This window comes from Choloepus didactylus, chromosome 6 (genome assembly GCF_015220235.1).
Source record: "Choloepus didactylus isolate mChoDid1 chromosome 6, mChoDid1.pri, whole genome shotgun sequence".
Taxonomy (NCBI): domain Eukaryota; kingdom Metazoa; phylum Chordata; class Mammalia; order Pilosa; family Megalonychidae; genus Choloepus; species Choloepus didactylus.
Genome location: NC_051312.1, coordinates 31,070,581 through 31,096,440, shown reverse-complemented (window position 1 = coordinate 31,096,440; position 25,860 = coordinate 31,070,581). Strand labels below are relative to the sequence as shown.

Here is a 25,860-nt window from a genome sequence, read left to right as displayed (position 1 = left end):
TTCCGGCCACTAGACCATTTCCCAGCCTTCTTAGGTTGTTTTTGATGCCTCCCTTGTTTGCCTTCCTCTGAACCAATAAGTGAGCCCCATCTTGCTCCCTTTCTCCCCTTCAGCTGCTCTTCTTTGTTGTCCTTCTAATCCTTTGCAATCTCTGTTCTCTGGTTTCTGTCCAGGATTCTTACTGAGTTTTCTGTTGGTGGATTTTCATCTCATACATTACTCCACATTTTCACAATGAGAAAAATTTGGTGAGAGGATATAATCTGTTTTCAGGATGGAATCACAAGTGGGAGAAGGAAATATAAGGCTTAAAAGACATACTTTAAAGTAAGTTGAAAAGCACAGAAAATCTTTAGGTCTTTTTTTCACTCATTTCACCAGTATTGTCTTTAATCATCTGAAGTTGTGCACTTTGTGAGGATAAGTACTTCACATTCTTCTTTCATATGTCCTGAATCACCTAGGAACATGGTATAGGCCTAATAAATCATTTGGTTTAAGGAACTGAATTAAAATTGCCAACTCCTGTTGCCAAAAGTGTTTGCCAGTCTCCAGGAAACTGTGACACAGGAACATGCAAACCTGTGAATATCTTTGTGTCATATTAAAACCATTTTTGATAGTGAGCTATAATCTGAACAACTTCCAGATGCCTGCTTCTTTCTTGGGTGTTAAAATTTTTCTCAATTTATTTGTAAAAATTCATGAAACTGTGGGATTGGGTGAAACTATAGGGCCTGAGAGAATTCAGAAACTTATGTGGTTCAAGTAAGGAAAATACCCAAGCAACTCTTTAGAATGGCAGAAATATCAACAAGAATGATATTCCTGAGAAATAAATGGAAGAAACAGGGGATTCAGGAGCAGATCACTTGAGAAATTCTTAATACAACAGCATGATGAGAAAACATTGAGAATGGGAGAAATGTTAGCAACTAATAGGGATGTTTGTTAGTGCAGAAAATGGTGAATAATTTGGTCAGTGTGGTGTACTTGAAATAACATACAAGCTTGAATAAAATGATCTAGTTCTAGTTCTAGGTCCACTCCTTACATGTAGACTTGGTTAATTCACAACCCCTTTGAGTCTCATTTTTCTTACTTGTAATATGAGTACCATGGAAAAAGTGACATTTCTTGAATCGCATCTTGCATAGAGTAGGTAAGAGAGCACCAAAGGAATACCCATTTACCATATGACTGACTAAAAATATCAGTCAGATAGTAAGTGTGAAAGGTTCTGTGAACTGTCAAGTAATTAACAAACAGGAGAGATTGATGTTATGATTGCATTTGTTTTGTCACAGGGCTCTTCTATGAGATCACCTTCCCTGTGTGGAATCGATGGCTAGTTCAAATAACATGACTGAGTTAATTTTTACCGGCCTTTTCCAGGATCCAGGGGTGCAGAGAGTGTGCTTTGTGGTGTTTCTTTTCGTGTACCTGGCCACGATGGGGGGCAATGGCCTCATTGTCCTCACAGTCAGCATCAGCAAGAGTCTGCATTCCCCCATGTACTTCTTCCTTAGCTTCCTGTCCCTGGTGGAGATCAGTTACTCCTCTACTATCGTCCCTAAATTCATCGCAGACTTACTCACCAAGATTAAGACCATGTCCCTGGAGGGCTGTGTGGCTCAAATCTTCTTCTTCCATTTCCTTGGGGTCACTGAGACCCTTTTGCTGGTGGTGATGGCTTATGACCGCTATGTGGCCATCTGCAAGCCTCTTCATTATACGACCATTATGAGCCATCAACTGTGTTGTGTACTAGTTTCTGGTTCCTGGCTGGGGGGCTTTTTACACTCCATAATTCAGATTTTCATCATCATCCAGTTGCCCTTTTGTGGCCCCAATGTGATTGACCACTACTTCTGTGACCTCCAGCCATTACTCAAGCTTGCCTGCACTGATACCTTTGTGGAGGGGGTTATTGTGTTTGCCAACAGTGGCTTATTCTCTGTATTCTCCTTTGTTTTGGTGTCCTCCTATATCTTCATCCTGGTCCACTTGAGGAACCATTCTGCACAGGGGAGGCGCAAAGCCCTCTCCACCTGTGCCTCCCACATCATGGTGGTCACCTTGTTCTTTGGGCCTGTCATCTTCCTCTACATGCGGCCATCCTGTACCTTCACTGAGGACAAACTGGTGGCCGTGTTCTACATGGTGATCACCCCCATGCTGAACCCCATCATCTACACACTCAGAAATGCAGAGGTGAAAAATGCCATATGGAGGTTGTGGGGCAGGAAAGAGAACTCAGAGATGTAGTGAATGGAGGAAAGTGATAAAATGTTCAACCGATTATTCTGTTGTTCTTTAAATGGATTTTAATTTCAGTAAGACATTCAAAAACCACAGATCCAGAAACAAGAACTAAATTTATAGCTGTTGTGATTCTCCTGAGTAAATAAAGACTCCCTGGTATCTTTGTGTAATAGTCCAAGGATAGAGTTCAGGTTGTCTTGCTAAATCTTAGAAAAGTTGATTGGCTCCAGATACCCACCATTATCATGGAATTGGATAAAATGAAGACTCAATCAAGTGCAAATGCAAAGGAGAACATTTTGATATATGTTTAAATAGGTGAAAATCACTTTTTGTGTGCACAGTTCATCATTTGTCTTTCCTTCCTTCCTTTTTTCCCTCCTTTCTTTCCTTTTGTCCTTCCTTCCTTCCTCCTTTTTTCTTTCCTTCCCTCCATCTTCTCCTTTTAACTCCTTTATGCTAACAATCCATATTTTTATTTTAAAAACCCCACAAAACTAACCATAAGAATTATTAGGGGAGATTTGGGGAGGGAGGATACTAATCTGCTTCCAATGTGGAGGAGTGTATCTCTGAAAACTACATGCAGGGAATTTTATAATTTTTTATATTCTTTCTATTCTTCTTGTTGGCTCCTTTTATCATGTACCATATAGGCCATCTGATCATGAGTGCCAGAAACCCTGGAGGAATTTCTACTCTTCTTACATGTTGGTACAAAGAATGGTCTATAAATGTCCTGGGTCTTCCCCTTATGTCCAGCAACCATTAACAAAAGTAAATAATAAGTAAATAAATATCAAAATGACATTGATTGTACCCATCAATAGAGAAAGACAAAGTCGAGCATTTTAACATAAAGATCACTGTTAGTCCTGTCTAGGTATAATAAAATGCGGAAGGTTAGAAAATGCTCATTAGGCCTAACTTGAAGAATGAAGGGGAAAGAAATACTGCCCAGGCATGATTCTACTTCAGATGTCTGCTCCTTATTCTAACTGGCCATGGAAAGTCCATTTCCTTTAATGCCTATTAGTGTTTCTTGGTGAAGTGAGATAATATGGCTGTGTCTATACTGTTATGGCACCTCTCATTACTTTAACCTCACCCCACTGCCACATGTCATCAGGAACAATTTAAAGGTAAGACCCTTTGCTTCTACTCTTAGAAGGCTGCAGGATTTACTGCAAAGAGTATGGGATTGGATTTAGATGCTGGCTTTGAATGTGCACGCTATCCCTCTATTTCTGCTAACTGATGAGATGACATAATGCAGGCCAGCTCCCTAGCAGAGAGATGGAGCACCGCAGCTGTGCTAGTAAACATGAGGTCCTTTCCCCTTTCTCCTGGAGGTGCTGATTGATGGTATAGGTGAAATGCTCTTTTAAAAATCACAAGGCTTTAAAGGCAATTCCTTTGTTGTCCCCATTATTCGTGGCCATGATTGGCCATCAGTAAATCTCAAGAAAATGCTGCTTCTTCTGCCTGGAATGTCTACCTCCTTTTTCCATATGGCAAAATTCCATGCATCCCTGAAGATCCGTGTCACAGTCACCTCTTTTATAATGCCTTCTCTGTCCTCCCTCTTCTTTGGGTTGATTTTGTAACTCCTCTCCATGTTCATTTTTTTTGCTATCTTTATCATTGTCCTTATTACTTTGATTGTAATTATTTTATATGTGTTTCTTTCTCACTAGACTGTAAGCCCTCCAGAGAAGAACTGTTTATCCCTCTTCTTTACAGCTCTAAATATTGTTTACATAGTTGGTGTTGCATAAGTGCTTGTTCTATAAACAACCCTCTAGGCCCGTGTGGCAGTCCCTTCTGTATCAACTCTTACAGATTCTTTTGGGGCACTTTCTTGGTGGTGACTGCATGTCTTTCTGTGAAAATTTTAATAGCTCAGCCTCTGAAATTCAATGGGCTGTTCCAAGTGTGTATCAGCTACCCCAAGAGCCATGTAAATTAATTTCTCAGAATAACCGTTTTCCATAAACATAATAAGATTAACAATTGTATGAACCTCACAACATTGTTTTGGATATTAAATGAGACATATGCATGTAAAACATTTCAGCAAGGAAACCAGTACAAAGTGAATGCTTAATGAATATTAACGATCATCCTCATAATTTAGTGCTGGTGTCATTTTTTATTTTGCATGATGCCTTTGTTCATGTTCACCCACTGATCTTCTTTCTGGCTTATAGTTCTACTCCAAATAGGCCCAAACTTGATGCTACTAAGCTTAGTAGCATTTCAACCCTTATGTTTAGAAGCTACTCTGGACCATACAATCTCTGTTACTTAATTTCTTTTGAGTGCCCAGCACAATGTATAGCATATTGTAGATGCTCAATAAATATTTGTTAAACATTGATTGTAATATAGTTTCTGTGTGTTGTTTTATGCTGAATACTCATATTTTGTTAATATGTATCCTAAAGCATTTGGTTCAGAGCCAAACTCAGCAGAGCTCCCCTCCCTCCTTTCTGATACTCATATTATAGCAGGCTAGGACTTTAGGTTTGTAGCCCCTTACTCATATGCAGATTTGTGTTGCTCACTTCCTCACAGAGTAACTGACAGAAAATCAGTGAACTCTGAGTCACTGCATAATACTTGGGCAGATAATATCTACTCTAATTGAACTGTCAAAATTCTCAAGGATTACTTCACCCACTGAGGCTTGAAACTTGGTGGGTCTATTGAGAGCTAATCACTCACTTGTTCTGGTCTTCCTGGAAAAATCCAGGAATTAAAGGAAAGCATTTTTTTCACTGTTTTAAGACACAGAGAAGGTTGGGAAAATTTAAAGATGCTTTTCAATTTCCAGAAGCAGTAAGAATCTAATCATACAACTTAGCATTGCTGAGGCCATGTTTTTAGCCCTTGACTGTGATTCTGCCTCAGTATATGAAAGAATGTATTTTAAGATAATATATAACATGATTTCTTCATAGAAAAATTGGTAGAGTGCAGCAAACTACTCTGCATATACATTTTGAATTCCTTTCCCATGTATTATTTGTATCCTCTTAAGACTAGGTTTGATTACTGTGACAGAAAAAAAACCTCTTGATGAAATACAGAAGTAGAGATAGAAATTCCAGCACTGTTTTGGAGGTCCCACAAAATTATCAGGAATACAGACTCTTTCATTTCTGTAATGTAGCATCAACTTCATTACCCCAAAGAGCTGCTAGTGTTCTATACCAGTGCTGCCCAATAGAACTTTTTGCCACGATGGAGATGTTCTGTATCTTTCCAATATGTTAGTGGTTTTTTAGCACTTGAAATGAGGCTCATATGACAAAGGAACTGAATTTTAAATTTAATTTTAATACATTAAATCTCAATAGCCACATATGGAGAGTAGATGCCAGATTGTATAACACAGGTCTAGCGTTTCATCAATATTCTAAAAGGCTGGAATGGGGAAGGGGTGGGGGTAAACTAACCCCTCTCCCTTTTAAGGAAATTTCCCAAGAGTGCCACACAGCATTCTGCTTTCATCTTACTGAATAGACCTTGGTCACATGCCACTTTTAATGGCAAGGGAGGCTAGAAACTATAATCTTTTATTCTGTGTGGAACTGTGTTCAGCTAAAAATCCGGGTTCTGTGCTGTTCCTAAGGAGGAAGGGGAGAATGGATGTTATGATTGGCAAAGAGTCTCTGGTGCTTTACTACATACTCAGTTTGCCATCCAATTACAAATTCTTCATAAATGTAACCTGTAATGGTGTCATAATATCACAGAGCCTAAGTGAAGCATAGTTTACTTAATCTTCCATTGTGGGACTTTTATGTTTATTTAATTATTTATTCAAGGAAGACTTACTAAGCACATACTTTTTACCAGTATCCTAAGTGCTATAGACACAGTGGGGTACAAGACAGAGACTTTCCTGCCTTCATTCTAAGTTGAGAGAAGTAGATTAGCAAATTGGCAAGATAACAACAGATTGTGAGAGGTGAGCTATGAAATAAAAACAAAATTTTTGATAGAAAGCAGCTGGATTTCTGGAAGGATTTTCTGTAGACAGGGTTGTCCTGGAAGCTATTTCTTTAGAAGGTGACTTAAGCTGAGATAAGAGAGGAAGGAATCAGGCATGGAAAGGACCTTAGAAAATTTTCCATTCAGTGAGAATGGTAAATACAAAGACACTCAGAAACACTGTGGTGTTTGAAGGGAGTGGAAAGGAGGCTGAGGCGCCTGTGGTATAGCGAGAATGGGACCTGGGCTGGATTTTACAGGACGTTGTGTTGGTCCTGCTAAGGAAACTGGGAATTGGGACATCATGGGGGAAGTTCTGAGGCGTAGAATAACATAATCCAATTTGTTGTCATGGTTGCTGTGTTCATAATGGGATAGAGCCGTTGAGTGAACGAAGGGAGATCAGGGAGAAGATGACTGCAGTCTTCCAGGTAAGAGGTAAGGTGATTTACTAGGAAATTTACAATAACATGTCTGTCGGGGATTGAATCATGTCCCTCACTAAAGGAAAGTTCAGGCTCATTTCCTAGTCATCTAGAACTAAGACTGTCTGAAAATAGGAACTTTGAAGATGTTATTAGTTGAGGTGTGCCCAAACAGTGAGGATGGGTTGCAGTCCTTATGAGCAAAGGAAATAGGACGCAGAAAAGGAAGCCAGGGGAGCAGCCAGAAGCTTGAAATCAAAGGAATCTGAAAGAGAAAGGAGAAGCCACCATGTGCGTTGCCATGTGATGGATAAGCCAAGGACCAACGATTGCTGGCAGCCAGCTCCAGAATGCCACAGACTTTGGAGAGAAAGCATCACCTTGCTGATACCTTGATTTTGGACTTCTCTCAGCCTCAAAACTGTGAGCCGATAAATTCCCATTGTTCAAGCCAACCCACTATGGTATCTGTTTTAGCATCTGGGAAACTAAAATAATACCAGGAAGACAGATCTCGGTGGAGTTTGTAGAAATACGTTTTGGAGGGTGAGCTGACATGATCTGCTGATAGGGAATGAGATATGGGAGGAATTAAGAATGATTTCCAAATTTTTGATGTGACAAGCTTATATATGTGGGATTATTTATAGAGATGGAGAACACTGGGTTGGGAGTAAGTTTGGGGAGCAAATGAGTGTTTTGTTTTAGGTACATTGTGGGTTGGGTGCTTATAAAATAACCAGGTCGAGAAGGCAGATATGCAGTTAATATATGTGTTAGGAAGTCCAGGGAGAGGCAGGTTCTAGATATGTAAATTTGGGAGTCATCATCACATGGGTAGAATTTAAAGCCACCTGGCCTGGATGAGATCACCTGGGGTGAGAACATAGTAACAAAAAAAGGTCTCTTTTTTGCAGTTCTCAAAAAGGTTGCTCTTTTTTTTATTGCTACACAACCCATTGTATTTGTCTTCTTAGTATTCCCTCAAGACTTAATATCAACTCCTCTGAGTATTATTAAAATTCAGAAAATGATGTAAGGACAAAAGCATATATTGTTCAGAGAATTCTTGAAATTACTTTTTTGTTTCTGTTGTCAAGTAATTATACCCATCTGATATCGATGTGGGAAGCCTTTTATTGGTGTGACTTGGCAAAACAGAAATTATTATTTTAGATTAAAATACAGATTGTTCTTTTGTCCTTGCCTTTCTATATTGAGAACTGTCCATATACTTTGGTTTATGATATGACTGTCCCTGCAAGTCATTGATTCCTCATTTTTTCTTCTTTATAGGAGAGTCTCTGTATTTTCCATCATTTATCAGAAAGATTTTCTCTTGCTTTAAGGGTAAGGGTTCCTGAATAATTTGAGAATAATTCATTGAATCAGAACTTCATTTTTATTGAAACTAATGTAATATGCATGCATTTTAGAAAATTGAAAAAATACGGTAAACCAAAAGAAGAAAAGAAAAATCATCCTTAATCCTCACACTCAGTTAACCATTGACATTATTTTCAGATGGACTCCATCTGGTCTTCACATTTAGAGTTTTGTGTCCTTGTACTACGTTAGAAATTTTGGTAGGTTAGGACTCATTAATCTATTTTGCTGTTAGTTAGCTTCTCAGAGTCTCGGTTTCCTTATACCGAAAAAAAGGACAGACAATGTCTATGCTATAGGATTGTGCAGTGATTTTAGAAAATGGCCCCCAATTCTTCATTCTGGTCTAGTCATTGCAAAAATATTTAGAATACCTCCAGGCTTATATTCTGCTACTTTTACCATATTAAAAAAAGAGCACCTTCTCTCTCAGCCACACTCCCCACCCCCCAGTTTTTCTATAAAAGCCTGGGATTTAATGTTACTGAACCTGGTTGTGGACATATTTCTGTCTTTTCATCAAGCTTTGTTAAACTGCTTGTACAAGTGTGGGACATTTGCCCTTTTGTAGAGTGGGGGAAAGAGTGATGGAATGGGTAGAGTCATCTCAATCTGACTGAGATTAGGGCAGGGTTGTTCCTCAAAGGAGCACCAAAGTTCAAATACAAAAAGAAGTGGACCCGGATTCTATGCACTAAAAACCTCAGCTGTCTTTTTTCCTTTCACCTATTGATTGCTCAGAAAATTCCCAGTCTCTTCCACATACATATTTAAAATGTTGCATTAAAAAGAATTTAACTATTTATGTAAAATCCAAAAGGAGAAAAACCCAAGTCTTTTTCTTTTCCTCAATTCAGCTCCAAGTTCAGGTGATATGCAAGCCTCTTGGTTAATTTTTGACGTAGCTCCTCATGATCTGGAAACCTTTGACTAACTGAAATATCTCACTGCTCCAACATACTCTGTGGATAATGGGAGGAGTATTAAATAATCATTATACAACCTTAATTTAGATGAAGGAAGATGACAATTAAACAACATACAACATTCATTAGACCACAGTTAAGTACTCATTGGTGTACAAATACTTGTCCAAGTCCCTGCTTTCAATTCTGTTGGGTTAGACCTAGAAGTGGATCCTGGGTTATATGGCATTTGTGCGTTTAACTTTTTGAGGAACTACCAAACTTCTTTCCATGGTGGCTGTACCATTTTATACTCCCACCAACAATGTACTAAAGGTCCTATTTCTCCATATCCTTCCCAGCACTTGTTTTTCAGTATTTTAAATATATTTGAGTGGGTATGAGGCGGGGGAGATCATTGTGATTTTGATTTGCATTTTCTTAATGTTAAGATGCTAAGCATCTGTTCATATCTTTGTTGGCCTTTGTATATCTTTTATGGAGAAATGTCTATTCAAGTCTTTTGTCCAATTTTGACTGTGTCTTTTGTCTTCTTGTTGTTGAGTTGTAGAAGGACTTTATGTATTTTGATTCTTAAACCCTTATCAGGTATATAGTTTCCATGTATTTTCCCATTCCATTGGTTTTCTTTCCACTTTCTTGATAATGTCCTTAGATGCACAAAAGCTTTTATATTTAAATGAGCCTGGTTTGTTTACTCTTTCTTTTGTTGCTCATGCATTTGGTGTAGAGTCTATGAATCCATTGCCTAACACACGTTTCTGAAGATATTCCCTATGTTTTTTTCCTAAGAATTTTATAGGGTTAGCTCTAATATTTAGGTCATTGATCCATTTTGAGTTAATTTTTGTATATGATACAAGGTAGGGGTCCACTTTTATTCTTTTGCATGTGGATATCCAGTTTTCCCAGCACCGTTTGTTGAAGAGACCCTTCTTTCTTCCATTGAGTGGACTTGCCACCCTTGTCAATAATCAATTGGCCATAGATGTGACGGTATATTTTTGAATTGTTAATTCAATTTCATTGGTGTATGTGTTATTCTTGTGCCAATAAAACACCGTTTTTATTGCTGTAGCTTTGTAAAAAGTTTTGAAATCAGGAAGTGTGAGTCCTCATTCTCTGTTCTTCCTTTACAAGATGGTTTTGGCTATTCAGGGTCCTTTACCCTTCCATTTAAATTTGATGATTATCTTTCCCATTTTTGCAAAAAAGATGGTAAGAATTTTCATTGTGTTTGCTTTAAATCTATAATTTGCTTTGGGTAGTACTGACATCTTAACAATATTAACTCTTACAATCCATGGACATGGAACATTTTTCCATTTATTTAGGACATCTTTAATTTCTTTCACTAATGACTTGTAGTTTTCTGTGTAAAAGTGATTTACATCCTTGGTTCAATTTGTTCCAAGATATTTTTTTCTTTTTGTTGCTATTTAAATGGAATTTTTTCCTATATTGCTTTTTCATTGTACTGTATAGAAATGCCACTAGGTTTTGTGTCTTATTCTTATATACTGCCATTTTGATGAATTCCTTTATTAGCTCTAGTAGCTTTCTTGTAGATTCTTTGAAATTTTCTCTATATAGTACAATGTTATCTGCAAATAGTAGTAGTTTTACTTACTCCTTTCCAACTTATATACTTCTTATTTCTTTTTCTTGCCTAATTACTCTGGATAGCACTTCCTGTAAAATGCTGAATAGCAATGGTGAAAGCAGCCATCCTTGTCTTCATTTTGCTTTTAGGATGAAAGCTTTGAGTCTATTTCCATTGAGTATGATATTATCTATGGATTTTTTACAGATGCCCATTATATTTTGAGGAAGTTCCCTTCTGTTCCTCATTATCTGAGTGGCTTTTGTCAGGAATTGATGTTGGATTTTGTGAAATGCCTTGTGTGATTCAATCAAGATGATCACACTTCTCTTCTTTCATACTATTAATGTGCTGTATTACAATGATTGAATTTCTTATTCTGAAACACCCTTACAATTCTTGGGAGAATTATCACTTGATCATGTTGTATAATCTTTTAAATATGCTATTGTATTCCATTTGCAATTATTTTGTTGAGGATTTTTGTCTTTGTATTCACAAGGGATATTTGTTTGCAATGTTGTTTTCTTGTGCTATGTCCATCTGGCCTCGGTTTTAGGGTGATGCTGACTTCATAGAATAAATTAGGAATACTTCCCTCTTCTACAAATTTTGGAGGAATTTGAGAAGGATTGCTGTTAATTCTTCTTTGAAATTTTGGAGAGTATTCCTGTACCTTTTTTTGGCGGGGGGGAAGATTTGATTACTGTTTCAATCTCTTTGCTTGTCATTGGTTTGTTGAGATCTATTTCTGCTTGAGACAGTTTAGGTAATTTGTATATTTCTATGTATTTCCCATTTTATCTAGATTATCTAATGTGTTGGCATGCGGTTGTTCATAGTGTTCTCTTAAAATCCTGTTAATTTCTGTAAGGTCAGTAGTGATATCATTTTTATTTCTGATGTTACTTATTTGTATCTGTTCCCCTTTTTGTTTACTGGACTCTCTAAAAACATGTCAATTTTATGGATTTTTTTTCAAATGGCCAAGTTTTTGTTTTGTTGATACTCTCAATAGTTTTTCTATTCTCTACTTCATTTATCTCTATTCTTATTTCCTTTTATCTGCTAACTTTGGATTTGCTTTTTTTTCTCTTTCTAGTTCCTAAAGATGTGAAGTTAGTCTCTTAATCTGGGATCTTTCTTCTTTTTAAATGTATCTGTTCATAGCTATATATTTCCCTCTGGGCACTACCTGTGCTGCATCCCATAAATTTAGTATGTTTTGTTCTCATTTTCATTCATTTCAAGATATTTCTTAACTTCTCTTGTGCTTTTCTTTTGGCCCATTGGTTGATTAAGAGCATATAGTTTAATTTCCACATATTGTGAAATCAGAGGCATATATATTTATAATGGTTATATCTTCTAGATGAATTGAACCTTTATCTGTCTATAGGTCCTTCTTCATGCCTTTAACAATTTTTGACTTAAAGTCTGCTTTGTCTGATATTAATATAGCCATGCTAGCCCTCTTTTGGTTTCTCCTTGCATAGAAATTTTTTTCTATCCTTTCACTTTCAACCTCCTTGTGTCTTTGAAATAATTTATTTTTATTTTTAAATTTTCTTTTATTTGAGTAGTTGCAGGTAGATGCATAAATATTAGGCTGAAAGTATAGAGTTCCTAAATAGGGAGGAATGGGAAGTGTACTGTTGAAAGGTTCTTACACTATATAGAGGGTTAGAGTAAAATGATGAAATAATTACGTCATCAAAATACCAATCAAAAGAAATCTGGAGGAGTATATTTATATAAGACAAAGTAGACTTAATATAAGGAATATTACCAGAGATAAAGAGGGACATTGTCTAATGATAAATGGATAAATTTACCAAGAAGGCATAATAATCCTAAATGTATATCAGCCTAAAAACAGAGTCTCAAAAAGACATGGAACAATTCTTATAGAATGGACAGTCCTTTTACTGAAATTTCTGCAGTCATCTTTTGGTTGGATGAAGCTTATCCTCTAGTACAGTCCTCAGAAAGGGTGCATATGTATAGCACTTACTGAATTCTTACGTGATCAAATCTGCATTTCTATGTTCTTGTTTATTGAGGAATAGCTTGACTGGATTTAGGATTCTTGGTGTATATTTTAAAAATTTTATTGAAAATGCTGCTATCCTGTTGCCTCTTTTTTATACTGATTTTTAGAAGTCTGATGGCACTTGAATTCTCTTGTTTTTGTAAGTTATTATATCATTTTCCCCAGAGTTCCTGTAGATATTTTTTTTTTTTTACTTTTAATGTCTAGCAGCTTTACTAGAATATGTCTTGTGGTTGAGTATTCTGGATCATTTTCCTGGATACAGTGGATCAGGTCTTTTTAAAATTAATCAAATTTATCTATTATCTAAATTTCTATTTCTTTCTGACTCCTTTTGCTTCTTCTTTTGTAAATTTCATTTTCTTTCCCTTGATTTATTATATGCTTTACTTTCATCCCCTTTATTACATTTTAATTTAAATATACTCCTTTGTGTACTTTAATCTTCATTTCTGATATGATTTTGTCTTTTATGCAATTTTTTCCCAAGTTTAATCAAGTCTAATTCAATTTATTCCTGATTTTAAAATCCATTTCTGTTATTAGTTTTTGTATATTTAATTCAATTTATTTTTTCCTATCCATGAATGCTTGCTTGAATATATTTAAATCAGTTTTGAGTACTCTGTTGCAAATCTCATCAGTTTTGTTGTGTTCTTAGGCAGAATTTTCATCAGCAGAAGTGCTTTGACAATATCACATTTTTTTCATAGTAGTTTTGTTCAGATATAGTTGTTTTCTATTCCTATTCATTCAGGGACAGTGTTTGCTTTTAGGCTTTTTTGCTTTGTTTTTGTTTTTGCTAGGGTGAGATAACTCCTGCACCTCTAGTCTCATATCTACACTACAGGCTGGAAGAAGAAGGAAGGGAAAGAGTAAAGCATGAAGAGTAAGGTGCTGACTGCACATACCTTTTTAAGTCTGACTCCTTTAAAAATATTTTCAAAAGATCCATCTTATGACTTTTGCTTACATCTTATTGGTCAGTCTTGGTTCATATGGTTGCCATTAGCTGAAAAGGAGTCTTGGAAGATGACTGTTTTCCTCTGGGCAGGATTAGAAAGGAGCAGAGGGAATATGGGTAACATCAGCATTGGCTGTAGTAGAGGAAGACATATTTTTATCAGAGATTTACTTTTTTTCATAAAAGAAATATTGGTATTGTTGATGCTACTGAATGCGGTTTTTAATTTTGTGCCTCTTCTCCTGTATAGTGTATCACAAACATCTACACCTGAAACTTAATAATTGTCCAACTATATAATTCAAAACACCTACTACATATTAAGCATTTATTGGTTAAACATTTTAACGTGGGTATTTTCATTTACACATCCTAACCATCCTGAAGTTATGTGTTATTACTCCATTTAACAGGTAAGAAAGCAGAGATAAAAGCTGTTAACTAAATAGTCTCAATTTACAGAGCTACGAAGTGGTGAAAATAGAATTTGAAACCAGGTTTTCCTGATGCAATCTTTCCATTATGCTATCTTTCTTTCAAATCTAAGTATTTTTTGAATGTCATTCTTAGTCAAGGAAGTACATCTTCACTAGTGTGTCAGAGCCATTAATTTGTTCCAAAAGTTCCCTTACCTCATGGGTGGCAAAAGCCATCCCATGTGGCATTTCACCAAGAATTGTCATCTTCCACTCTGGGTGTAATTAAAATTAGAAAATGATGATCTCAGAAATTTCATGAGACATTTTTACTAGTCTGTAATCACAAGAAACAGGTATAGGTGGGTGGAAACTCATTTACATTAACTCATATTGGAGAAATCCTATGAGATGTCACCCATGTTTCCTGCTTGAATTTGCACAGTATATTCTGCAAGTCTTCAGTGTGAACTGGTGATGTTTCTGGGAGTCACAGATTCCTCTGTTTCCTCTACTCTGCAGGGAGGAAAGTGTTCCTTCATTTCTTAGAGGCTCTTTTCTGAAATTTTAGAAATAATCACTGTTTCTTAAAAAGATTCCTTTCTCTTATGAACATTATAGATATTTTAGAAAATTTGGAAACTAATGCTAGACACACTTGTAATCTGACTCTGAGATAAATGTTGATATTTGTGATTACATTGCTGCTATTTAAACACATCTTCACTTTTAGACTTCAGCATTTTCATTTCCATGGTCTCATTTTTATCATAACTTTTTTTTTTTGACTTATTGATAGGATAGCTATAAACCCAACCCTTGGGTAACCTTGGGTAAATTAGGAGGTTTCTCTCAGTTTCAGAATTCCAACTGTAAATTGGGAATAATATTTTACCAGTTAGTACTCAGTATGATTCAACTGACAGAAAATCCAATTCCATGTTATTTTTAAAAATAAGGGAATTTATTATCTCATGTAACTGAATAGTCCAGAGACAGTTCAAGGCTTCAGGTGAGACTTGTTCGAGTGGCTCAAATGATGTTACCAAGGCCTACTTTCTTTCCTTTTTGTCACTCTGACCTTCGTGGGGTTCACGGTCTTTCTGGGCCTCCCATGGTAGCCTTCTGGAAGCTCTTTGTTCCTCTTCTTCACAAAGTGGCTGCTCCATTTCCAGACCTCACAGCACACTCAACACCAATCAAAAAGTGTCTATTTTTGTATCTTCTGACCAAGATAGAGGATGTTTCCTGTAAACCCCTCCAATATCTTCCTTTCTCTCTAACGGTGTTACTTTTCTATCCCTGAACCACTTTTATGTTCAAAGAGGTGGTGTATGGAGATATGCTTAAGCCATTCAAGGCTTATCCCTATGTTTTCAAAATCTTCCAATTTAGGAGTAGGGGCACTCTGTTTCCACCAACGCAAAATCTGTGTAGTTTGACAGGAGTAGAGAAAAGTAAAAGGTAGGGAAGAATCAAAAAACAACAGTCAAAAAGAAAGTTGCTTGCAGGATTGCTATGAATCTTAGAGACTAGAGCTGTAAAATGTCTGATATAGAGCCTGGCACATAGCAGTTATCTGATAAATGGCCGTTATTACCACTGTGAACATCATCACTGTAATCATTATCACTTAGGAGGTGTTTAAGGCAGTGGCTTCTAGGTAATCTTGGAATGTGGAATGCTAGAATGAGAAGGGACATGGGAGATAATCTACTTCAACTGTGTCATTTTATGGGTGTGGAACTGCAAACTGTAGAGGTGAAGGGACTGCCTAAAATCCTCACGGACCGGTTCCTTCTTTTCTCCTTTGAGTCTCGTATGCTCTTGGAAACTCAGAATATTGGCAAAAACTGTACCAATGTCCTATCCTTAGCTTCCCTCTCTCAAGGCCTAACTACTGGATGTTTGTAACTTCTCCAAAGTCTCTAATTGAATTAATTTAAACACATTTTAAACCTTTTCCTAACTCAGTTTTTTGGCAAAGATTCACATTATATATGAGACACTCTGTAGGCAATTTGGTCCCCTGACTGCAGCATGTGGCTCAATTTATTTTAAATTGTTCAAGCATCTCAGTATTGAAAAATAATATTGGTTTGCTGGTGAGTGAGGGGGATTTTTAAACTAAAAAACAGGACCTAAAAATTTCTCATTAGCTACCTTCTGTAGCTTCTGTTTGTTTGTAAACAGTAGATCCAAACATTTCCTATGGAACTGATTTCCTAAATCTTTCCCTTTATAAGTTATACACACCACCATAATCTGTTATTTTTCTAAAGATCACAGGACCTGCTAATTGGCAATAACAGTCACAAAATCAGAATCACTACGAAGAAATCCCAGTATCATGCTAAGAACTCTTTGTGAATCAGTAAGTTCACACATTACTAAGTTCTAATAACTGGCTTTGTGACTGACAGTTACACTTTCTGGCCATTAGTTGCTTCTTCTGAAATCTTAGGAGTATGGTGTAATGACCTTCTAATTTCCTTTCAGCTCTAAAGTTTCTTTGATTCATTCTGGTGGCTTAATGAGATGAAGTACTTAACCCACTGGGGACCCTCAATGCGGTTGAAAGACCTGTATGGAAGAATCTTACTCTGATGAGGGTCTGCTGAGCTCCAGGCCATCCCCCTTCAGTCTCGTCAGCCCAGGATATCCTGTTGTGTCACAAGCTCTTACAAAGGATGGCGAAGTCTGCTGAAATTTAGGAAAAGAGCCTTCAGGTTCAACTTCTTGCTCTAAGGCTGAATAGTGTCCTACCAAGATTTCCTGATTAGAGGTGGGTAATCCCAGAAGGATTTTCCAGGTGACTGAGTGTTGGAAAGAGGCCCCAAACTGCTATGTGATCTAGGGCAAGTCACTTCCCTTCCCTAAGCCTCAATTTCTGCCTCTTTAAAAGGAGAGGACAGGACAGAATTTGTCCTAAAGTATCTTTCAGCACTCACATTCTGGGAGTAATGGGAAGGAGACTCTTCTGATGTGACTTGAGCTTATATTAACAGGTCTGCCTTGCTCTTGTCATGTTATTATTTTGTCCTTGTCAGATTTCTATCATTGGGGCTCTATGGTAGAAGAAAAAATTAAAACTAGTTTATCCACCTAATTGTTATATCCTCAGCCAACTTTAATCCATGACTTCATGGTGAGGACTTTATTTGTGGAGGTACTGGAGGGAAGAGGATGTAATTTGTTACTGTCTCTCTCGTGGGCAAGGAGGAAGGAAAAGCAGGGATAAAGTAACAAAATACTAGGAAGCCTGAGCCAATTATAATTGCTATTTATTGAGAGCTTCTTATTCTCCAGGTAATTCTAAAAAGTGCATTACATATTTTGCCTCACATCTAATTCTTGAAACAACCATGTCAAGTATGAATTGTTACCCCATTCAAAAAATGTAAGAAAATCTGTTCCCAAGGATATATGATATGTAGGCAGTAGAGGTTAAGAATTGGGTCTGACTACAATACTTACTTCACTCTCTGATTACAACTCTAAACCCATCTCTTTGTGAGTGTAAGGACTTATCATTCAAACTAATGGAACCTAATTTACAAATTAGAAAAAAACATCTCAATTGTAAAATTGTAGCAGGTATGGGTTTGGCCCAGTGCAAGAAAATATCCCCATTTCTGAAATAACAATGATCTATATTGTTCACAACTTTACATATATGGTGTGAAGGTGTCTCACTTAGGTTACTTGTAGTCATCAAAAACTGAAAAGAAAATGTATACAGATAGCTTTAATTCATCTAGTTCTTTCTTATCAATCTACTCATTAATCACTTTATCATCAACCAAGAGTCTACATATATATTGAGCACTAACTGTGAGGTTAACAATTAAGTGCTATGGGAGTTCAAAGAGTAACAAACCCTCTGTGAACACTTGTATGGCTAGTTCATACAGAGTTGAATAAGATAGGCATAGGAGATAGATACAAAAGCAACAATTATAATAAAATATGCTATGCATTCCAGTAGAAAACTGTAAGAAGCGTGGAAGATGCATTAGCTGGGAGCAGAGTAATGGGTGGTATATGGCCTGGTATTGAAAGAGGAACGTAACATCATTAGAAAGCCAAAGCGTGCACACCAAGTGGAGAGAGAAGCATCAGCAAAGGCATGGAGGTGAGAGAGCAAGTTGGGAGAAGGAGACATTGTTCAGAATGGATGGAGTGTAGATGCAGGGTGAGTGATGGCAGGTGAATCTGGAAAGATGGTCAAGGTCTTATATGCCATGCTAATGATATTGGACTTAATCCTGTAGGCAAAGGGAAAGCATTGATGGATTTCAAAGCAACATATGACTTGATCTGTTTTACATTTTTAGAGGTATAATAATCATAGCTTACATATATTCAGGGCTTACAATGAGCTGAATACTGTGTGCCTTATTGCAATAAACAGAAAGATCACTTAAATTAATTTCCGGAATTGAGAATAGAGCTAAATGAACTAGAGTTAAAGAAACTACCTTCTTAGAGTGGGTAGGATTTGGAAAGGGAGGCAAAAGGGGATGGGCACACCAGGTAATGTGAAAGATAAAAGGGATGCTGCTGTGTTGGAATCAACTTTTATTTATGAGAATGTAAGGAGACCCCTAAATTAAACTGAGGTTGTTTAGTGGGCATTAAGCTTGGTTTGAGGAGGGCCGGGCAAGTATTGTGGAGAGTCTTAAATGTCAGGATGAGGAATTTGGGTGTGATTGCCAGGCAACCAGGAGATTAGTGGGGATTTCAGAATGATTCATTCAGAGGGACACTCAAGAAAAATTTCCAACTTCAGTGTGCAGAATAAACCGAGAGTGAAGGCTGGGGACACTTTGAGAGAGTTGGGGCATGTATGGTACTGCAGTAATTCTCCCGGGAGCTTGTTGTCCTGTCTGAAAATGGCAGCTTCAGGAAGACAGAGGAAGGAACCAGTAAAATAGACAGGATGTGGGGAATGTGTAAATATGGGAGTTGGAAGAGGGTCCTGAATTAGAGGTGACTCTAAAGTTTCAAACCTTGGGGAGGAGAGAATGATGATGCTGTTGTAAGAACCGTGCATGACAGAGGTTCCATCAGGTTACTCCTGCAGGAGGTAATGACAGATGCCATAGCTCAGCCTCACCAGCTGCAGCTTTGACCCATGTTCAGATCCCTTCCAGGGGGCAGAGGAGGAAAGGGAGAAATCTCAGCCTCACATTCACTGGTGTTTCTTGGTCTTTTGTGTACCAGAGGTGGTGACCAACCATTCCCATTACCTTGGGTTTGCCTGTAACATTTCTGCTATTTACGAGGAAAGCACAATACATGAATCTGGACAAGTTTTTGTGTCAGCCATGGGTCTTGCTCTAATTTCTCTGGGGCACTGGAATGGCTAGAGGTGTGGTGACTTCCCCCACCCCTTTCCTATAGATGGATCTGGGTTTCAGCCTTGGCTCAACACTCACAAACTGTGTTTCTTTGGATGATTTCCTTATCCTCTCTGAGCTTCAGTCTCCTCATCTATCAATTATGTACCTTAATGTGGAAGGATTAAAGGAGAGGATGATTGTAAAGTCCTTATCACAACCCAGCACTTGGTAGATTCTGTATAAAGACAGTAGCATCTGAGGTTGTGTTTGTTGCAATGACTTTGAAAATGATCATCATTATGTAACCACAGGCTTTAGTTTTCTTCAGGCAAGTGGGTTATGTACCAGCCTTCTTGGGTTGTTTATCTTGCCTCCCTTGTTTGCCTTTCTCTGAACCAGTAAGCCAACCCCAACAGTCTTCCTCTCTCCCCTTCAGCTGCTCTTTGGGTGTCCTTCTGGTCGATGCAATCCCGATTTTTTCTCCAGTTTCTAGCCAGGCATTTTACTGAGGATTCTCTCAGCAGATTTTCACTCTGTATATCTTTTTAAAGTTTCACTATGAGAGAAATTGGGTGTGTGTGTGTGTGTGTGTGTGTGTGTGGGAGGGGTATTTAATCAATTTTTAGAATAGACACATGAGAGAGAAAAATAGGGGAAAAAGAAATACTTTAAAGTAATTTTAAATAATTTAAATAAAGTAATTTTAAAATAATTTAAAGTAATTTTAAAAGCATTTTTTGCTTCTTTCCCAAGTGTGGTATTAATCCTATTAAGTTGTACACTCCCTGAGGGTAAGGATCACCTTACATTCTTCTTTCGGATGTCTCAATCACGTAGGAACATGTTAGTGTCCTAATAAAACAGTGGGCTCAAGGAATTTAATTAAAATAAATCCTCACCTCCTGTTACCGAACATGGTTGCCAATCTCCAGGTAACTAATACAGGAAGAAGCTAAACTGTGTACCTATATATTATACTGAGACTATTGTTTGATAGTAAAGTTATACCCTTCAAGATGTCTGCTTGACTCTAAGATGTCAAAAATTTTCTCAGTATGCTTGTAAAAATTCATGACACCATAGAATTTCCGAAGTCATTGAGCCTGATCAAAATCAGAAACTTATGTGTTCAGGTAAGGAAAATATGCAAGCAACTCTTTAGAAAGAGAGGAATACCAATGAGAATGACATTCAGGAGGGATATATAGAGGAAACAAGGGATTCAGATCATTTGGGAATCTCTTAATTAAAAAGTGTGATGAGAAAACATTGAGAATGGGAGAAAGTTAACAATTAATATGGATGATTATTAGTGAAGAAAATGGGATTATTTTATGTCATATTTGTGGTGTATTTGAAATAACACATATGAGTTCAATAAAGTGATCTAATTCAAATTCTGGTCCCAGTCGACTAAAGGCTTAGGAAATTCACAGCCTCTCTGAGCCTCAACTTTCTTACTTATAATATTGGAGTCATGGAATTTTTGTGAGGTTTCTTGAATAGTGTATTTCATGGAGTAGGCTATTGAGCACTGAATGAATAAACTTTTATGTATGACCAAATAAATAAATAAACCAGTCAGATAATAAATGTTAAAAGTTTGTAAAAACTTCCTGTTCTAAACAAATATGAGGGACTGTCTTTCTGATCGCTTTGTTTTGTCACAGGGCTCTTCTATGAGATCATCTTCCCCTTATGGAATCCATGGCCAGTACAAATAATATAACTAAGTTAATTTTTATTGGTCTTTTCCAGGATCCAGGGGCACAGAGAGTGTACTTTGTGGTGTTTCTTCCTGTATACCTGGCCACGGTGGTGGGCAGTAGCCTCATCATCCTGACAGTCAGCATTAGCAAGAGTCTGCATTCCCCCATGTATGTCTTCCTTAGCTACCTGTCCCTGGTGGAGATCAATTACTCCTCTACTGTTGTCCCTAAATTCATCACAGACTTACTCATCAAGTTCAAGACCATCTCCCTGGAGGGCTGTCTGGCTCAAATCTTCTTCTTCCAGTTCTTTGGGGTCACTGAGATCCTTTTGCTGGTGGTGATGGCTTATGACTGCTATGTGGCTATCTGCAAGCCTCTTCATTATATGACCATTATGAGCCATCAATTGTGTACTAGTTGCTGATTACTGGCTGGGGGGCTTTTTACACTCTGTAATTCAGATTCTCATCACCATCGAATTGCCCTTCTGTGGTCCCAAACATGATTGACCACTACTTTTGTGACCTCCAGCCATTATTCAAGCTTGCATGCACCGACACCTTTGTGGAGGGGGCTATTGTGTTGGTCAATAGTAGCCTAATTGGTCTGTGCTCCTTCTTCATCTTGGTGTCCTCCTATATCATCATCCTGGTCCACTTGAGGAACCATTCTGCAGAGGGGAGGCGCAAAGCCCTCTCCACCTGTGCCTCCCACATCATGGTGGTCATCTTGTTCTTTGGACCTGCCATCTTCCTCTACATCTGACCCTCCTCCACCTTCAGTGAGGACAAACTGGTGTGGCCGTGTTCTACATGATGATCACCCCCATGCTGAACCCCATCATCTACACACTCAGATATGCAGAGGTGAAAAAGGCCATGAGGAGGTTGTGGGGCAAGAAAGAGAACTCAGGGATATAGCGAGAAGGTGAAAGTGATAAATGTATACTTATTTGTATAATATTATTGCTATTGTTACTAGCCTTAGTAAGTGTAGACTCCTTGGTATCCTAGTGTAACATTCCAAGGGCAGAGGTCAGATTGTTTTGCTGAGTCTTAGGAAACTTGATTGGCTCCATGACATCTACCAATATCATTTCATTGAGTAATATGAAGACTCAAACCAAATTAAAGGAGAACATCTTGGCAATTGTTTTTAAAGGTTAGAATCCTTCCTATGAGCCTAGTTTCTTTCTCTATTGCTTCTTGTTTTCCTTTTTCTTTCTCCTTCCTTCCCTCCCTCCTTCCATCCCTCCCTTCCTTCCTTCCTTCCTTTACCCTTTCCCCCTTTCTGCCTTGTTTATATCCTGTTTGTTCAATCTTCCTCATGTTAACAATCTATATTTTATTAAAAAAAGAAACCACCAGAGGAATTATCAGGGGAGAATTGAGGAGGGAAGGTACAAATCTGATGTGCTTCCAATGTGCAGAAGTGCGTATCTGAAAATTACATCTAGGGATTTTATATTTCTGGTTAGCTCTTGACCTCTTGTGCCATAGATCATTTTATCGTGAGTACCAGGAAAGAGCCTGGAGTAATTTCAGCTCTCTAACATGTTATGACAAGGGAATGCCATCCCACAATGTTCTGCACTCATAAATAAAACTCATATAAAAATGACAGATTCTATGACGTTGATCCTATGTATCAGTTGGGAAAGATCAAATCAAACTCTTCAATGCAAAGATCATGTTAGCCCTATCAAGATGTAAAAAAATGCAGAATGTTATGAATTCCTTAATAGGCCTAATTTGAAGAATGCAGGGGAGAGAAATACTGACCAAGCAGATTCTACTCCAGGTATCTGCCCCTTATTCTAAGTGGCCATGCCAAGTCCATTTCTCTTAAGGCCTATTAGTGTTTCAGGGTGAAGTGAGATGCAACAGTCTGTGTTGATGTTACTGTGGCACATCTAAGAACCTCAACCTCACCCACTGCACCAAGTCATTTTGAACAATCTAGAGAATATTGTAAAATTGCCCCCCTTTCGTTCTACTCTCCTTAAGATGACATAATGGCAGGTTCCCTAAGAGAGATGGAGCACCGTGGCTGGCTAATAGGCATGAGGTCCTTTCCCCTTTCTCCTGTAGGTGCTGATTGTAGGTACAGGTGAAATGCTAATTTTAAAGGCACCATGTGTTAAGGACACTCGTCTTGGTGCTCTCATTAATTATGGCCATTGTTGGCCACAAGTAACATCCAAATAAATGCTGCTTTTTCTGCCTGGAATGACTTTACCTCTCTTTTTCATATGGTAAAATTCCATACATCCTTCAAGACCCAGGTCACAGTCACCTCTCTTAGAATGCCTTCTCTGTCCTCCCTCCTCCTTGGGTTGATTTTGTGACCCCTTTCCATACCTATAGTCCTTATCACTTTGGTTGTAATTATTTTACAAGCATTTCTCCCACACCAGACTGTAAGCTCTCCAGGGAAGAACTGTCCCTTCTTTATAGCTCCAAATATTGTGTGCATAGTTGGTGCTGCATGTGTTTATTCAAATAAACAATCCTCTAGGCCAATTTGGCAAGCTCTTCATTATCAGCTCTTATAGATTCTTTTGGAACAGTTTTATGGTGGGGAGCAAATCTCTTCCTGTTAAAATTTTAAAATTCACACTCTGAAATCCATCAAGTTGTTCCACTTGTCTTTCTGCCAAACCCAAGGTCCAGGGTACTTAACTTCTCAGAACAACCATTTTCTCATAAATATTTAGTAAGATTTACAATTGTATGAACTTAATAACGTTGTTCTGGATAGCACATGAGATACTGTAGGAAAGATCCTGTACAGATTGAAAATTCAATAAATATTAGCCGCCATCATCATCATTCGTGCTGGTGTACTATTTTTATTTTGCATGAATACTGTGTCCAGTCCACCCAATGATCTTCTTTCTTTCTTACAGCTCTCTCCCAACTAGTCCTGAACTAGATTTCACCGCTAAAGCCTTCACATATCTGAAAGCAGTTCAATCCTTTGTTATGGGACTTTTCTAGGCTAAACATTCTCTGTTACTTAGTTGTTTTCAGGTGCCTAGCCCAGTGTCTAGCACATAGTAAATGCTCAGTAAATATCTGTTAATTAAATGTTGACTGTAACATAGTTTCACTATTGTCTTTTATGCTTTATACTCATGTTTTGTTAATCTTTATCATAAAGTCGATTTTGTTTAAAGCTAAACTTGGTGGAACTATCCCTGCTTTCTCCTGATGCTTTATTTGTATTAAAGCAAGCTTGGACTTGGGATAGGAGCCACTACTACTGTGCAGTTTTCTTTTTAAACTTTTTATTTAGGACAGTTACAAAAATAATACAAACCCCTTTACACAGAACTCCAAGAAACTCCTACCCACCTAGATATCCAGATCCATTAATTGTAACACTTTGCCACTCTTGTCATATTGTTCATTCTGTCTGTCTGTATGTCTCTCTGTTTATCACTTCATTTTCTGAACACCTGAGTGTAGTTGTATATATCGTGTTCATTGAACCCTTAATACTGCCATGTACATTTCCTAAGAACAAGGATATTCATTTATGTAGCCACCTTAAAGTGCAGTTCTCAAGGTCAAGAAATTTATCATTGATTTTAGTTTACCATTTATATTCTGGTTTTTCAAATGTTCTAATAATGTACTGTTGAGTCTTTTCTCTTCCCTTGCTAGGTCCTACCCAGGAGCATGTATTTCATTTAATTGTCATTGTTCCTCCCCCCTCCCTTCCTTCCTTCCCTCCTTCCTTCTTGCCTTCCTTTCTTTTTAATTTTGGGAGTATATATACAACAAAACTTTCCCATCTTTATCACTCCTAAGCATACCAATCACATTCACAATATTGTGGTAAACTCATCACCTTCCCTTACTAAAACTTTCCCATCTCCCGAAACAGAAACTCTGTCCTCAGTATGTATAAACACCCCATTCACCCTGCTTCCCACCCCGGCAACCTGTATTCTAATTTCTGACTCTAAGTTCTTTAGTATTCTCTGAGTTTCTTTGTAGTTACCAAGGGGCTTAACGTTAACATTCTAATTCTGTAACAATTTTGTTTGCTTTGGTACCAAATTAACCTCAATAATATACACAACCTATATTCCCATACCCCTCCTTGACCCCATCTTTATATGCTTCTTGTCACAAATTACATGTTTATACATTGTGAGTCTAAAACGACTGATTTATTAACACATTTTATGCATTTGCCTTTTAGATCCTGTAGGAAGTAAAAAATGGACCTAAAAACCAAAAATACAATACTGGCATTTGTATTCACTCATGTCATTACCTTCACCAAAGATCACTAATTTCTCATGTGGCTTTGATCTATTTTCTACTGCCCTTTCCTTTTAATCTGCAAAACTGTCTTTATCATCCCTGGTAGGGCTGTGCTGACAAACTCCCTCAGGTTGTGATTAGCTGGGAATAGCTTAATTGCTACCTCATTTTTGAAAGACAATTTATCCAGATATGGAATTCTTGTTGGCAATTTTTTTATTTCAGCACTTTAAATATGTCTTCTCACTGCCTTCTTGCCTCCATGGTTTCCAGTAAGAAATCAACAAATAATCTGATTGAGGCTCCCTTGTATGTGACTTGTTGCTCCTCTCTTACAGCTTTCAGAGTTCACGCTCTATCTTTGGCATTTGTCAATGTGACTATAATATGCTGCTGAATGGGTCTACTGGGGCTTAACCTCTTTGGAGTTGAGCTCCTGGATGTGCATATTCATGTCTTTCATTAATTTTGGGAAGTGTTTAGACATTA

At 37.6% G+C, this 25,860-nt stretch overlaps 1 protein-coding gene and 1 pseudogene across 1 annotated transcript; both read left to right on the top strand.

Moving 5' to 3' along the window:
• The first annotated feature begins 1,344 nt into the window (after nt 1-1,344).
• Nucleotides 1,345-2,268, top strand: LOC119536881 (olfactory receptor 4B1-like). Its single transcript, XM_037839586.1, has one exon. The coding sequence runs from the start codon at nt 1,345-1,347 to the stop codon at nt 2,266-2,268; it is 924 nt and encodes a 307-aa protein (XP_037695514.1).
• Nucleotides 2,269-21,089: 18,821 nt separating this feature from the next.
• On the top strand, nt 21,090-22,014 carry LOC119537668 (annotated as a pseudogene).
• The last annotated feature ends 3,846 nt before the right edge of the window (nt 22,015-25,860 follow it).